The sequence below is a fragment of the Euphorbia lathyris genome, chromosome 2 (genome assembly GCF_963576675.1).
Source record: "Euphorbia lathyris chromosome 2, ddEupLath1.1, whole genome shotgun sequence".
NCBI lineage: Eukaryota > Viridiplantae > Streptophyta > Magnoliopsida > Malpighiales > Euphorbiaceae > Euphorbia > Euphorbia lathyris.
The window spans coordinates 46,646,812-46,661,808 of NC_088911.1; the positions used below are offsets into that span (position 1 = coordinate 46,646,812).

At 38.2% G+C, this 14,997-nt stretch overlaps 1 protein-coding gene across 2 annotated transcripts; it reads right to left on the bottom strand.

The window, feature by feature from the left end:
* Nucleotides 1-1,111: 1,111 nt before the first annotated feature.
* On the bottom strand, nucleotides 1,112-9,155 carry LOC136218046 (type I inositol polyphosphate 5-phosphatase 12-like). Of its 2 annotated transcripts, XM_066004774.1 has the most exons (11): nucleotides 8,064-9,153; nucleotides 7,406-7,658; nucleotides 6,373-7,180; nucleotides 5,317-5,441; nucleotides 5,072-5,156; nucleotides 3,472-3,631; nucleotides 3,329-3,369; nucleotides 2,944-3,211; nucleotides 2,643-2,766; nucleotides 1,897-2,257; nucleotides 1,112-1,796 (listed from the first exon to the last, which is right to left on the bottom strand). In XM_066004774.1, the coding sequence occupies exons 1-11, from the start codon at nucleotides 8,860-8,862 to the stop codon at nucleotides 1,512-1,514; spliced, it is 3,309 nt and encodes a 1,102-aa protein (XP_065860846.1). In that variant the 5' UTR covers nucleotides 8,863-9,153; the 3' UTR covers nucleotides 1,112-1,511. The 2 variants fall into 2 exon arrangements, with proteins under 2 accessions (XP_065860846.1, XP_065860845.1); XM_066004773.1 differs by having other exon boundaries at nucleotides 3,329-3,631; nucleotides 8,064-9,155.
* Nucleotides 9,156-14,997: the final 5,842 nt, after the last annotated feature.

Consider the following 14,997-nt stretch of genomic DNA (forward strand, 5'->3'; position numbering starts at 1 on the left):
TTATACAGCAATACAAACATCAGTTACAACTGACTTCCATAACTTCTCCTAAACATAAGCAATAACTGAATAACTTCTCCTGAATTCAAATAATTAAATAAAACATTATCTGCTAATAAATTAACTAAGGCACATTTCCAACAAACTCCTCCTTGCCTTAGTATTTACAAACACCCAACTTGTTTCTCAAATATTAGAATCTTCCTTTTAGAAGAGCTTTGGTCAGCACATCTGCAATCTGCTAAGCGCATTTTAATCAAATCTCAACACTCCCTCTTGATTCAAAGTTTGTTTTGATGATGTACTTCCCATCACCATTCTAGAATTGGAGCACTTCTCTCCAAATGCTTCATATTGGTGCACATCTCATCAATTTCAAAACAATGTAACTTGACACTTTCTTCAAACTTGGTTCTACAATTCTTTTGAATATGCCTAAACCTTTTGCACTTGTGACACTGAGGCTTCCTTTTGTGCCAACAATCGTCTTCATGGTGACCGGGCTTGCTACAGATAGCACATTTGGACTGAGCTTTTCCTTTTGAAGATGAACCTAAGCACCTTCAACTACTTGTTGGGTTCCTTCTTTTCTTAAACTTCTTCTTTGCTCTTGTGCATGTAGAGCATTGATTAATTCAGACAAGGAAATTTGACTAATATCTCTGGAATCTTCCAGAGATGAAATTTTTGCCTCAAATCTTTCGGGCAAACTTAAAAGCACCTTCTCTACGATCCGGCTATCGGGTAGATCTTCTCCCATCAATCGGATTTTATTTATCACCGTCATTAGTTTATAGAGTCTCCTTTTCTTCCATTCTCAAAATCTCTTTTGAGATTTAATAATTGCATTCTTCTTGTTCTATCATTGCCATGATAGAGACCCTTCAAAGTATCCCAAGCTTGCTAATTCTGGCCATCAAAAACTGGTGCAGCAACCTGATTAAAAGATACTGCATCTGCTTCCGTTCTCACAGATCCCTCAAGATAATATGCTCTGATACCAATTTGTAGTAATTAACATTTAAGAGTTTGGAACCAACGTAAACTTCTATTAAACTTCAGGAAATTTATACAGCAATACAAACATCAGTTACAACTGACTCCCATAACTTCTCCTAAACATAAGAAATAATTGAATAACTTCTTCTGAATTCAAATAATTAAATAAAACATTATCTGCTAATAAATTAACTAAGGCACATTTCCAACAGGTTCCAATGCAATTATCTTTCCAAAATTATATCCAACTGAATAGTTATAAATAAAATGAACCTTTACCAAAGTGAATAAAATAGAGTGTGTCAACAGTGTATTTACATCAAGAAAGCACAGCACCAGATTGAGTTTCTAACTTGCCTCAATGGTGTGCGTAGCATGTACTGATACGTTATATCTGGTTTGCACTGTCAGACTTTGATTTTACTTTGAAGAACTGCAGGAATTTCGCTAATCATCATCCATGAAATAAGAAGTGATCGATTGGCTAATATGTTCACAAGGTTGTTTATTTCCTAGAACTTTTCATTTTTTCTTGAAGAACTGTTCAATTTAGTTGAATCTGAACGGATTCCCTTGGCTGAGAAGCAGTGACGGACATTGATTTTGTGACTTCGTGTTGCAGTTGAACTGCTTCCTTGTACAATGACATTTAAAATGACTTCCTTATCACGTGTATCTTCACACCACCAGTTCTGTGGGATGCCATCAACCTGATCTTCTGAACCATGGAACTCTTCATGATGCACGGCTACTTCCGCGCATTGATCAGGTTTAACTATGCCACAAGTTGGTGTGACCTATACCAAAAGCAACACAGATTACCCCAAAAATGGTGGAAAACAGAGAAGCATGTATGCTTCTAAATTGATCAACTACAAACTATAATGGAGAAGCTACCTCAAGCCATCTTGGGATGCCGTTGCAACCTCTAGCACGATATTCAACCTCTTCGCCATCATCCTTGACTATTGATTGACCTTCACAAATAACAATGAATGCTGCTTTCTCCTTGGTGCACTTGTTGGTAATAAGCAGAATGGAAGTGTCCTGGTTCTGAAGGACAACGTTATTCGTGCTTACAACTGTTTCTGGAACATAACGAGACTCTTCTAGCAAACTCCTAACTTTCTCATTGGAATTAATGATTGCCCCAAACATTTGTCTCCTCACTGATCTGTCAACATGGGAAACTTGGACATTGAACTTGCAACGAACAGGTTTGTGGTCACTCTCTGTCACTTCCATGACAGCCTCATACCTCAATACATACAGAACAAATGTTAGAAAATCGGTTCATTGCTAAAACCCTTCAAGTTTACCCTAACACACACACTACCTTCTACTGTTTGAAAATTAGCAAGTTTGGCCTCCCACGGCTCTGCAATTGGGTCATTGAAGGAGAACATAAAAAATGAATGTTGTAAGTTTAGCACTTATTGATTTCCGTATTTTATAATTGAATTAAGTCCTCAGCTTTCAAGTTGACAGCTTAATCAATAATAATATAAAGATTATAAATGCTAATTTTGAAACAGTAGGGTACAGGAGTGTATATAGAGATAAACCTAGTGGGTTTCAAGTAATTAACTCTAAGAATAAATAAGGATGAAAGAATGCTCCGAAATTCTTAGTTCAAACCATACTGTAAAACTGATGAGACTACAGGACATTCTAAGCTGCACTCAGAAACTGAAGCCAACCGACTGTCACGAAATATTATTCTATCGCACCAAGCAGGAATGCGCTTTTTCTCCCCAGAGTCATATCCTGTGAAGAATATGTGTGATCGAAGATCCAAACTGAATGATATTACGTAAAAATAAATAATATATAAATAATGAAACCGACTCGAAAATACAAATTTTAAAAAATAAATAAAAGACCATTTTCGAGATTTTTCACAGAAGCCAAGACCCATGAACCAATAAGCTGAAACAATTTTACCTCCTAAACCAGGTAGGTTTCTCTCAAACTTGTAAGTAGGAGGGAATCTGATGAGTGCTTCACGCATTCCTTGAAAAACTTTTCCTGATCTCATTTCTGCTCGAAGCTGGTCCTTTTCTCTAAGCCAATCAAAGCTTCTTTGTGAAACAAAATCCCTCGCTTCATCATAAGATATACCAAAAAGCCGGTAGTTAAAATCACCAAGAAACACGACCATATCTGCCTCTGATAGTTCAGGCTTTATGTCCTCAGTGTTGGCACTTACAGCCTGGGAAAACCGCACGACACGGTAAGCAGTTGATTGTAGCCAGTAAAGATGATCACATTAAATATAATGAGCGAAATACTGTTGAGGAAAGTAACAACAAATAGAACAGAAACATACATTTGTACCCTTGAGCGCTTGAGTGGTTGTTGAGACACCAGCTGCAATACATAGGACCAATGGCAAGCCAGAAATATAAAGCAGCCAAAATAAATATGTGGACAAGGCAAGAGAGCAACACAAAAACAGGAGTCGCACCATACCAGCTGCTGGAAGGGTTGAAGACCGGCTGAAGACCATGTTTTTAAAAATGTGATCAAAATCAGCATTCCGTCGAGTAACTGCTTCCAAATGTGCAGCCAAGTGACAGTTCACAAAGCACATTATCCTGTCAAGAACCCTAATCCTCAAACCTACACCTCCCTGCAAAGAAAAAGTAATCCACCAAATATGAGAAAAAGCATTGAAACTCGATGTCATTCTGCACTTACAACAGTTATTTTACATCAATGTTGGAAAAAAAAGAGGTGAACTACTCTAGCTCTAGTTACGACATTGCATGAAATTGCTTTTATATGCAACTCTTCCAAGGTGTAATTATCCCAGCAAAAGCAAAATTCATATATTGCAAGATACGCGACTGCTGAGGTACCTATTTGCTTGGATACCGTCATGGAACCCTTTGAACTAAAAGCTCAAGCTGATAGCTAAAGGTCCACTTCATATTAATAGCTGACACACCCCCACACGCGAATGCCTACTAGGCTTGAAGCGTGCACAACACAGGCCCAAATTACCATGTCCTGCAAATAACTCGACAAATGGGGCTGCCAGGAATCGAACCCAGGACCATTTGGTCAAAGTGGCTCTGATACCATGTCATGGAACCCTTTGAACTAAAAGCTCAAGCTGATAGTTAAAGATCCCCTTCATATTAATAGCTGACAGATACTAATGAATATTGTTGAAACAAAAAATTCTCTCCCTGAATATCACAGATCAAAACTGTGGAACTCTATTCATCCAAGTCAATTCACTGTCTTCTACTTGGGTTTACTGCATATAATAAGAATTGAAATCCAGTGCAAATCAGCTCAGTTCACAGATTTTGTATATATGAAGCCCTGTGATCATTTTTACAGGGTTTTGTAAGAGAAATAAATACACATTTTTTTATTTTTTTATTATTTTTTTTAAACTTTGCCAAGTAAGAACATATTTCGATTTCCGATTTATACTTTGAAGTAGTTTGAAAATCATATAATTAGTATACCAGTCAACTAACCAGTTTGACAATATAAAAACAAGTCGAAGAATGGAAAATAGATAAGAATGTTAAAAGTACCACAAAAAAAAAAAACTAAATTACAATACATGATTGATCTGGTCCCTAATTCAACAACTCCAACCATCCACTCTTATCCAGTTTACGAAAATAGAAACTAAAGATATTCTAAAACAGGTAAATATTAAAAGCGACAGCGACTAAGACTTTTACTGCAAAAATGCAATTGAAACTAATATGAACCGAACATCATCACTATTAGATGGAAATTATGCTTGATCTGGCTCCTAAATTAGCAGGTCCAACCACCCAGCTATATCCAGTTTACGAGAATAGATGATAAGACATTCTAAAACCAGAGTTCTAAAACTTTCATCTGAAATGTAATTGAAAGCTAATAAAGCTTTACTATTATCATTGAGAAAAGTCATTCGCATACAAGATTTACAGTTGATACTGCAAAACCTAACATGTTAATCTTTTGGCTTTATATATGTTCTGTTTTTAGGACAAAAATGGAAAAACTGATTTCTAACTCCCATACATGAAATAAGCACTACGAATGACAGTAAATTCACCTTATTACCAATTGCACGTCCAAAGCCACAAGCAACTGCTCCAGCATCAACATCCCCAACATGTGCTCTAAGATTCTTCCTCACCCTAATTTAGAACTCACAATATAAGTTCAAAAGAAACATAGGGATGCAGGATATTTACAGGGCAGGTTAAGGTGTTCCCAAAATGCAAAGAAAGATTAAGAGGAGCTTTCATACATGAAATAACAAACTAAGTTTGAAACTCATTTTTAAATATTACTAACCAAAGAGATATAAGCAGGCCAGCCAGCTGTCTAGAACCCATGCGCTCAAAAGTTGTTCCCTCATCTAATGCCTTTCCTATATTGTCCAGCCACCATTGCCCAACAGAACTCCCTTCAAGCCCAACCTACAATTGGAACATAAACAAGATATAACATAATCTATAAATAAGCGGACAATGTACAATGCATACTCATACATAGACACAAAAGGCATCAAATGAAGAAAAGGCTTAACAGAGAGCTACTGTCAGTGATCATAATCCTAGGTTGACTTTCAACTGGATTTTAATAAAATCCTGCAGTCGATCCACTGATCAATTTAATTCAAATAAAAAAGGGCGGCCCGGTCGCACTACGCGTCCCCGCTGAGCGAGGGTCCGGGGAGGGGTCCCACCACAAGGGTGTACTGGGGGCAAGCCTTCCCCTGACAATTTATTTGGCAAGAGGCCGCTCCTAAGACTCGAACCCGTGACCTCTTGGTCACACGACAACAACGTTTACCGTTGCACCAAGGCTCGCCCTCGATCAATTTAATTCAAATAAATGTTTAAAAAAAAAGGCATTCACAGAACTAAATTAAATCAAGAAGACATTCCGAAAACATAGTTTACCATTGAGAATTGGTGAAACATGAGTCAGGTAATCTCTCAGAACAATTGAAACATTAGGCTTCAGTTAGAAATGATTTTAGAGATGAAAAAAGAAATCAGAAAGTGACAAGTGATGCGTGCAAGAGACCAAAGTGTAATACTCAAGCGATATATGCTGCAGCTGAATAATTTTACAGCTAGGATAAATATGATTTGAAAACGAACGTTATTCATGCACTAAAGCATAATTATGACATGGAAACTTCAGAGAATATTTGTTTTTCTATCATAGTCGTAGTTCTATAACAAAAATAAAATAAAATAATAGTACTTTTTTTATGCCATGATATGTGACATATGCCAACATTTCAAACAGTTAAATTTTCATATGGAATCATGAAAAAAAAATCCAAGTAAATAATGAATTCATCATCAATATCAATGAAGTCATGAAAGTCAATCTTACAGTTTCTTTGGCAGCAGACATTGCAAGAAAACCTGCACCCATCTCTACCTCTTGCAATCCAACAACAATAATGCCAACATCTGATGCAGTAGAACCTAACCATGCCGTAAGCGCCTCTTGAGATGCTCTTCCCTGCCCAACATTCCATGTGCCAACTAGAATTCTGAAACTGTCTTGTCTTGTATATACGAGTTCTTTTTGTGCTAATTCTGATCGTATGATATTGTCAAGGGGTCCTGGAGATGCAAGATTCCATCCACGTATACCTCCATGAGTAGCCAAGCTAAAGATATAACCATTACCAACTGCTAATTTTAGTACAGGATTACTATGAGTAACCCATACTGCAACAAGGTTTCCCTCAAGATCCAATGCTTGGACAACGCCGCTCACGTAACCCACAAATATTCGTGTTCCAAAAGTGCAGAAACATTGAACGGTAGAAGAATGGTGAGTAAAATCTTGTACACGAGTTCCGTTTCCATCCCATTGTATAAGGAGGCCATTAGAACATCCAGTCCATATCATTCCATCTGCAGTTAGCACCAAAGCTTCTGTTTTCTTCTCATCGACAAATGTTGTTTTATTGGTAAACCGTCGAACTTGCTCTGCAGCTCCATATATGACATTTCGAGAACGTTGGAGAAAACTTTGGGGTTTGTCCTTCTTTGATGTTGAAACAAATTTTGTTTTCATCTCATCTTCCATTGGCTGATCTTGTGGTTGTTGTGATGATGACAGGTCTACCCGATTTTCAATTTGACCCTCAATATTAAATACCTTCAGAAGCTCCTTTGTACGAGCATCCCTGCAGAAATAATAAGTAACAAATAAATTTACTTATTTCATCCTCCCTTGCAAATGCTCCATGATATTGAGCTTTTACAAGCCTGGCAAATTAAAGAATGAAGATTAAATAGTCCAAACTATCTTAGTGAACAGAAGAAATCGATTGTCAATGCCATAATTTAAGTTAGTTATCACCACATGATGTCAATAAGGTAGGAAGAAATGTGTTGAAGTAAAAGCCTACCATAGCGAGAAGGACTGAGGCTGGGCACACCAAACTTTAACTCTAACTGAATCAGACAACATGCACTTCACTTCAGTAGAAGATATAATACAAGCACCGTTTACAGTCACTTGACTCCTAAGGTCAATGTGTGACCGCTCTACCAATAAAGCAGCCATATGCTTTTCCTCTGGTGAAAGACTAAGAGATTTTTCAATGCTTTCCCATGGCCAGATCTTAATAGCACCGTTCTCACCACCAGACCACATATCACCTGGATAAAAAGAAAAAGAAGATTGAGAAGAGCAAATCTACAGCTACTGGTGTATGTGAATTTAAACATTTCAACTCTCAAGGTCATTCACTATTTAGGAGTACTTAAAAAGTTCCCCAGAATCTGAATCTATATGCAGCTTAAAACTAAGGAATAACAAATATGCAAGTTTAACCGGACCTGTGCATACATTAGGTTAATACAATTCACCCTTGTATAAGGACGAAAATCAAAATAAGTAGCATCAATTTTAAATGAAGAACCACAATAGGTTAATACAATTCACCCTTGTATAATGATCTCCCTACACTTGCTGCTACTTCATCAGAAAAAGTGTTCCTGCTCCCGAATTATTTGGAAGGCAAATTCGACAAATGTTAAACAGCAAAAGAAAAGAAAACTCACCATAAGAACTCATTACTATTGAAAGAGCGGGACCTTTATGAGCTTGCCATGATAATCCTTCTTTAAAAGGAGCATCATCATTCTTAGGGTGATCCATTCTCCAAGACCTGATCTTACCATCTTTATGTCCGGTCCAAACCAACCTATTCCCATTGTCAATTATCAAACACATAGTGGGCGATGTGTTTACAGATTCATAAAACGGTGCCGCATCTTCGTCGCCCCTTCTCACCCTACCCCCCAACCCATTCCCTGGCTCGTAGGCATCCTGAAAATTCCAAAATCTAACTCCACTCTCCTGACCAGCCCACATTTGCGTCTCTGTACAAGCCATGTTTCTCAAAAATTTGCCCACCTGGGTTTCTCTAAGAGGATGTGGTCTCAGCTCCAAACAAGGCGGCCGTCCCGGATGAACACTTGCACGGGTTGGAGCCTTAAAAATCCCAGTTCCCCCACTTGCGACAAATTCCTGCAATAGCTGGTTTTTCCGAAGATGATCAGCGGGAGGACTGTCCAATGAAAGACATGAATCAAGCCTCTGCGGTGGGTGGTCTTCACCAACAAATCCACCAGTCGGAGATGAAGCGTGGGGGAAGAAATCATCATCGTTGGAATCTAAGGGGCGATCAGTAGGAGATGCGATATTGTCAAGGCTGTGTTTTCTTACTTGGTATTTTTTCTGGCCACCTGAATTGTTACGGAGCTGATGGCTATATGAATAGACCTTGCGAGTCGTTACCGGGACAGGGCTTAGACCCTTTAATGCTTCTCTATCTTCTTCCTCAATCCTATCATCCATAGTTCTTCTTCTTCTTCTTCGTTTTGGCTTCCTCTCTTGTGATAAAATCCTTGAAAGTTTTGTGGAACGTAAGAGAGAAAGAAAGAAAGAAAGAGAGAAAATGCAAAGGCAGGGAGATTGAAAGAGAAGAGATGGATCCGAAGAGAAAGGAAGCCATTGAGGTGGAGAAAGAGGAAATGAGCGAAGAGAGTGGCGGGAGATTTTGGGAGTTAACGGTCAGGACTTTTCTCTATGTATCATTACCATATACTATTGTCTGTGTATTTCTATATCTCCCACTCTTAACAAATTCAATACTTTACTCCCTTCGCAAATTCTATCAACTTTTTTTTCCAACAACCAAATTATCAGCTTTAAAAAGTAAAAAAATAAAAATAAAATCAATATTTTAAAACCGGATGGGAATTCGATTGATAAATGAAATAGAGATTAATGGTTAATGGATTCAATTAGTTGACTCAGATGGACAAATATATATATATATATATATATAGAGGAAGTAAAACGAAACAAAGTGTTTTAGATGTTTTTTTTGTATGAGTTGTCAATGTATTAAAAAATCAAAATTATAACCGAAGGAAAATAGAAAAGTTATTTATCTATATTTATAATTTATAATAATAATTAAAATAAAAATTTGTTAATTACTAGGTCATTAATTAAAGTAATAAAAGAAAGTAAAAGTTACAGATCTGTATTTTCTTTTTCAGATCTGTTTTTTTTCCTTCAGATCTATCTTCTATCTCCCAAATCTTTCTTTCTTTCAGATTTATTATTTTCTTTTTGATGCTCTCTCTCTGTTAGCGAAGGAAGCGATGGAGAACGAAAGCGTTGGGCGGCGGGAGTGCTCGAGATCGGGAGGAGGCGGCGGATCGGTGTCGGCGACCGTGAGACGAGGTGATTTAGCGGGTGGGGCGAGCGGTGCCCTAATGGGCGATTCTAGATCCGCGACGGCGTCTATGGTGGGCGGTAGATCCAGCGGTTCTACTATGACGGCGACGGCGATTCAGGGAGCAACGGCGGTGGGGTCGTGCAGCGGTCTGGGGGTGGATCCGCGGCGGTCTGGAAGGCAGCGAGGGGCATTCAGGCGGCTCTGATGGTGGATCCAAGGAGCGGCTAGTGGTGGAATCAGCCGGCGGAGTACAGGTGGAGGAGTGTAGCGGCAAGGGAAGGAGATCCGGGGAGCGGCTCAATGGGCCGACCGGTGATTTTCCTAGGTCATCGGCATTGGCCTCTCTATTTAAGAACAGTGATGTGATTTTGGTTAAAGGGATGGGCAACAATCCAGTTAACGATGTCCATCCCGTTATTAATTCTGTGCATTCTCCATGTATTAATAAAAATTCTTAGAGAGATATGGTGATGGGAGTGGTAGAGGAGACGACGTCGATGAACGAGGGTCCGGAGGTGGGAGATTTGGATGATATTTTGTCTGATTCTGATATTGAGGATGAGGAGCAGGAAGATCTATTGTGCCCTGTGATTCGTCTGTCCTCTGCTGATAAACGTTTCCTGCGTTCAAAATGGAAATTGTCTTTAATTGTGACAGTTCTGGGTAAAAGAATTGGTTTTAAATACTTTGCACAAAGGATTCAGGCTCAGTGGGCTAAAAAAGGAAGAGTGAGTATCACTGATTTCGAGAATGAATATTATGTGATTAAATCCACAAAGGCCGAGGACTATGATGTTGTTATTAATGGGGGCCCCTATATTATTTCAAATCACGTTTTGGCTTTAAAACTATGGGTTCCTAATTTTAATCCAAAAGATTGTTCTGTAAATAGAATCCTAACTTGGGTGAGGTTTCCGGGACTTCCGATTGAATATTATAATAAAATTTTCTTGAAGAAAATTGGTGCCCTTGTGGGTAAAGTTCATGTGGATAAGACAACTATTGGGGCAAAAAGGGGGAAGTTTGCTAGAGTTTGTATTGATATTGACCTATCTAAACCTCTCTTGTCGAAATTTTGCTTACAGCATACCATTTACTATATTGAGTATGAGGGGATCCATAATATATGCTATGAGTGTGGTATGTTTGGGCATACTTATGATGGTTGTCCTAATAAGAAAAAGGTGTTCAATGGATTGTAGGAACCTGATGAGGTTAGGAGTGATGGTATCCAGAGGGATGGTACTAATTTTGGTCATTGGATGGTTGTTAGGAGATCTGGGAGACGGAGGACACGTGCCTCTATGACCCAAAATGTTTCGCCTGACATCAATAAAGAGCAGATTCCGACTCAAACTGGTAATAGTAGAAAGGATTCTTCTGGTCTGAAGGCAAAAGAGACTTCTGTCAGGCCTATGGAATTCAGTTTAGGATCGAGATTTGGGGTTCTCCTTGTAGATGAAGGAAATGAATGCTTGGTTGATGATCCTGATCCACCTCCTGAGCAGTTATGTTTGGGTATGCCAGACTTGGAACCTGTAGAACCTTTGGTGAAAAATGTGGATGCAGTAAACCCCCTCTTTGAGTCTAAAGAAGAGGTCCAGGGATGTCCTCAGATTCAAATTCTACATGAGACTGTAAGGAATAAGGATGGTGTTATCCCTAAAGTCATTAATGAGACTGTAGTGAGCGTTTATCGATAGACTTCTTATTCTCCGAGATATAGGTTCCGCTGAAAATAATAATGAATAAGAGTAGGAGACCGACAGCTGCTTAGCGTTCCTTCGGTGATAACTAATTATCAAGTAAGTGGTTAATTAAATATATAGTATTTGTGCTTGTTTGTTTGGGTGTTATATTTGACTTGTAATAAATTGCTTATTGATTTGGTTTATATGTTTGACATGTATACTTGATATTTATGAGGATTGCGGTGACATGAATGAATTGAATTTGATATTGATGGTTAATATTTATGATGATTGCGGTGACGTGAATGAATTGAATTTGATATTGATGGTTGCGAGGACATGAATGGTTTTTAGATCGAGACTTATTGGGGATAGAATGGAAATCGATTATGATTCAGTTGATAAACTTTGGATAATTTGAAAGATTGGAAAATGATAAGAATAAGAGCTTATCTAGGATAGTATATTCAATTGTTGCGACTGAAGTGAGAAAAATGAATATTGTGATCACGTGAAATATAAACATTGGGTATTTGTTACGACAGGGTATTAATGTACCGGGTATTTGTTACGACAGGGTACCTAGAGATACGAGACGGGATACCGGGTATTTGTTATGACAGGGTATCCCATGATATGATTTTATTGGTCATGCAACCACTGAGTATTACTAGAGTATGATAAGCATGGCCCTTAAAGAAAAAAGGACTATTAAATTTTAAATTGATAAACATATTGCTTGATAACCTATAAATTAAATGCACGAAATTATTGTATGCGCATGTGGTTGAACTGTTTATTTAATTAATTATCTTATTGAGTCGGCAGCTCACCCCTTGCCACCACCACTTTTCAGGAATAAAAGGCTAACGACGCTCGTATGGATCGGCCAGTATGTAGAGTCGTCATTATTAGGTTTATATTACTTTTTTTTTGTAGAAAAGGAAAAGAAAAACGAACAACAACAAACTACCTAGGAATTAGCCTAGGGAAGCTAACCCCAATCCTATCTTCTAAGAGAAGAGGAGAGATGAAACTAGGGGAAACAGGAAGGGTAGTAACGCCTAACGTCCCTTCATGGCCCGCCGCCGCCAAGTGATCAGCAACACGATTCTGCTCTCTAAAAATGTGTCTGAACTCTACGAACTCAAAGGAGGAGCAAAGCCTTTTAATAGCTTTGATGAGGTTGCGACTGTTAAGACCCATAGAATAATTCTCAGAAATCATTTTGATTGCTTCCAAATTATCAGACTCCACAGAGAGCCTCTTAACACCCAGCCTTTTAGCAAGATTGATTCCAGTAAGAATAGCCCAGACCTCCGCAGAAAAGGAAGAACCCAACCCTAAATTCTGGGAGAACCCAGAAAGCCAGGCGCCCCCTACATCTCTAAGCACACCTCCAGCCGCAATCTTACCGTTACTGAGGCAGGAACCATCAGTATTCAGCTTCACAACCCCCTCTCTTGGCCTGCTCCATCCCACGAGATGGACATCACAACACTGAGAGGCTCTGGCAAGGGACTCTCCTTTGAAACTATCGATAATAGAGAAAAGTTTTTTCGAGAAGAAATCAGCTAAGTTTGTCATAAAAACAGTTTTATCTCCAAAAATCTCCTCGTTTTTCCATTTCCAAACTTGGTGACAGATAATAGCAAAGAAAATATCACCATGCTCCATGTATGGAAGCAACTTTCCTCTAACACCATCAGAGAACCAGTCGACCTCAGAATGTGCCATGAAGGAAGAGAAAATATTACTAATAGTCGAGCTTGTGTGCACTTTTGGTAAATTTTAAACGTTTGGTTTCATTTATTTGAACCTTTTGGAATGTATTTATAAACGTAATGGAACTGCATTTTTTTTTGTTAGTATATTAAATGGAAATTACTATTGTTCTAGAAATTGATGGTTTTTAAAAAAGGGCGTTACATTTAAGGCCATGGGAATTAACAAGATGAGTATGAAAAAACTCAAAGGTAATCATAAGAATAACCAAAATTCTTATGGAATCTTAGAGAAACGGGGGTCAGCATGGACCTCTTCTAGGCTCATAGGAGCCCCTAATAAATATCTGGCCTAATGGGGCGGGTTTGTGGTTTGGTTGTCCTCCTGTTTGATGGATTTATTTGTGTGGAATGTTAGAGGAGCGACAAGCAAGGCTACTCGTCTCCATGTGAAGGATTTAATTAAACAGTTCAACCCTTGTTGCTTTGCTTTACTGGAGACTAAGATCAGTGGAGATAAAGCATATGATGTGGTTAAGAAATTTAGAAGCTGGAAGTGTGTTCGGTTTGAGGCTATTGGTCGTGCTGATGGGATTTGGCTTTTCTGGAAGCCTGATCTAATTCTTTTTTATATCGTGAAGATGGATAAGCAATTTATTCACGGTAAAGTCATATGTCCTGGTAAAGACCCTTTCTTTATCACCATTGTGTATGCTCATCCTATCCTCGCCAATCGTAAACGTCTTTGGGAGGTTTTATATAGTATTAGTTGTTGGGGTTTGGTGTCCTATAGTCAATTGTTGCAGGATACAAACTTAATGTAAATGAATTGTTCTTTATATCATTTGTTTTAATGAGATATATGTTTTATAACTATATAAAGGCAATCCCTTTTAAGCACTATATAAAGTCTAATAAAATGAAATCCGTAAGTTTGTTTAAAGTAATTATAAAGTGTTCATACAAGCATGAAGTGAGACAAAACTTTATAATAAACTAATAAACTTAAAACCACCCCAACTCAAGTGATATGTTTAGGATTGATATATCACTGTTGAGACTTGTATGTAACAATGTCTTCTATCCGATAGAAAGCCGATCTCACAAGCTTCATATATATAGATATCTGGACAGTTACATAGATCCGATGAAACATCGTTCATTAGGATTGGGGATCCGATTTGAGATAACAGGATGGGTAGATTCATCCTTGTCACATGTTCATCTCATTGGTATTAATAGGTATAAGTAATCCTCAGACTCAAAGGAATGTTAATTGGTCATCCTGAATTACTGAATGTGAGACTTTGATCCTATGGTCCCACGATCCTTAACAGAGATGACTCTGGGGTGTGAACTGCAAACGTTGGGTGTCACAGGAAGTAATGTCAGGGTAGTTATACATTGGATTGAGCATTTATCACTCCCGATTAATGGGAGATATATCCAAGGGTCGCTTGTGGAAGACTCGACTCTAAATCCTTGCAAGGTGATAGCTTAAGAGTAAGAAATACAGATTTCACTTAACCTATCTATTTGAGTTGACTCGGCCTGTACAAGTAAAACGAACGTCTCGCTATATGTGACTTGACATCACCCATAGTCATAAGATTCAGTTCAAGGATATAGTTGATAAAGGATCGAATTATACTGTAACTAATACGGAAGGGTTAACGACAGAATCAACCTGTCTTCTTAACGGACTCTGGGGGAATGATTACATACTTGCCTATAACATACTCAGTACATCATTCCGTTATGCAAGGATTAAATATAATTCTTGAAGAAATTAATTTAATAGTTGCATACGGCCAGAAGTAGTAAGAAC

Excerpts from the sequence above, each read along its gene's own strand:
- LOC136218046 (XM_066004773.1), bottom strand. The coding sequence starts at position 8,862 with ATGGATGATAGGATTGAGGAAGAAGATAGAGAAGCATTAAAGGGTCTA. Across the intron at positions 7,659-8,063 it reads AATAGTAATGAGTTCTTATG|GTGATATGTGGTCTGGTGGT; the intron begins GTGAGTTTTCTT and ends CTTTTTATCCAG. Across the intron at positions 5,442-6,372 it reads TGTCTGCTGCCAAAGAAACT|GTTGGGCTTGAAGGGAGTTC; the intron begins GTAAGATTGACT and ends TTCCAATTGTAG.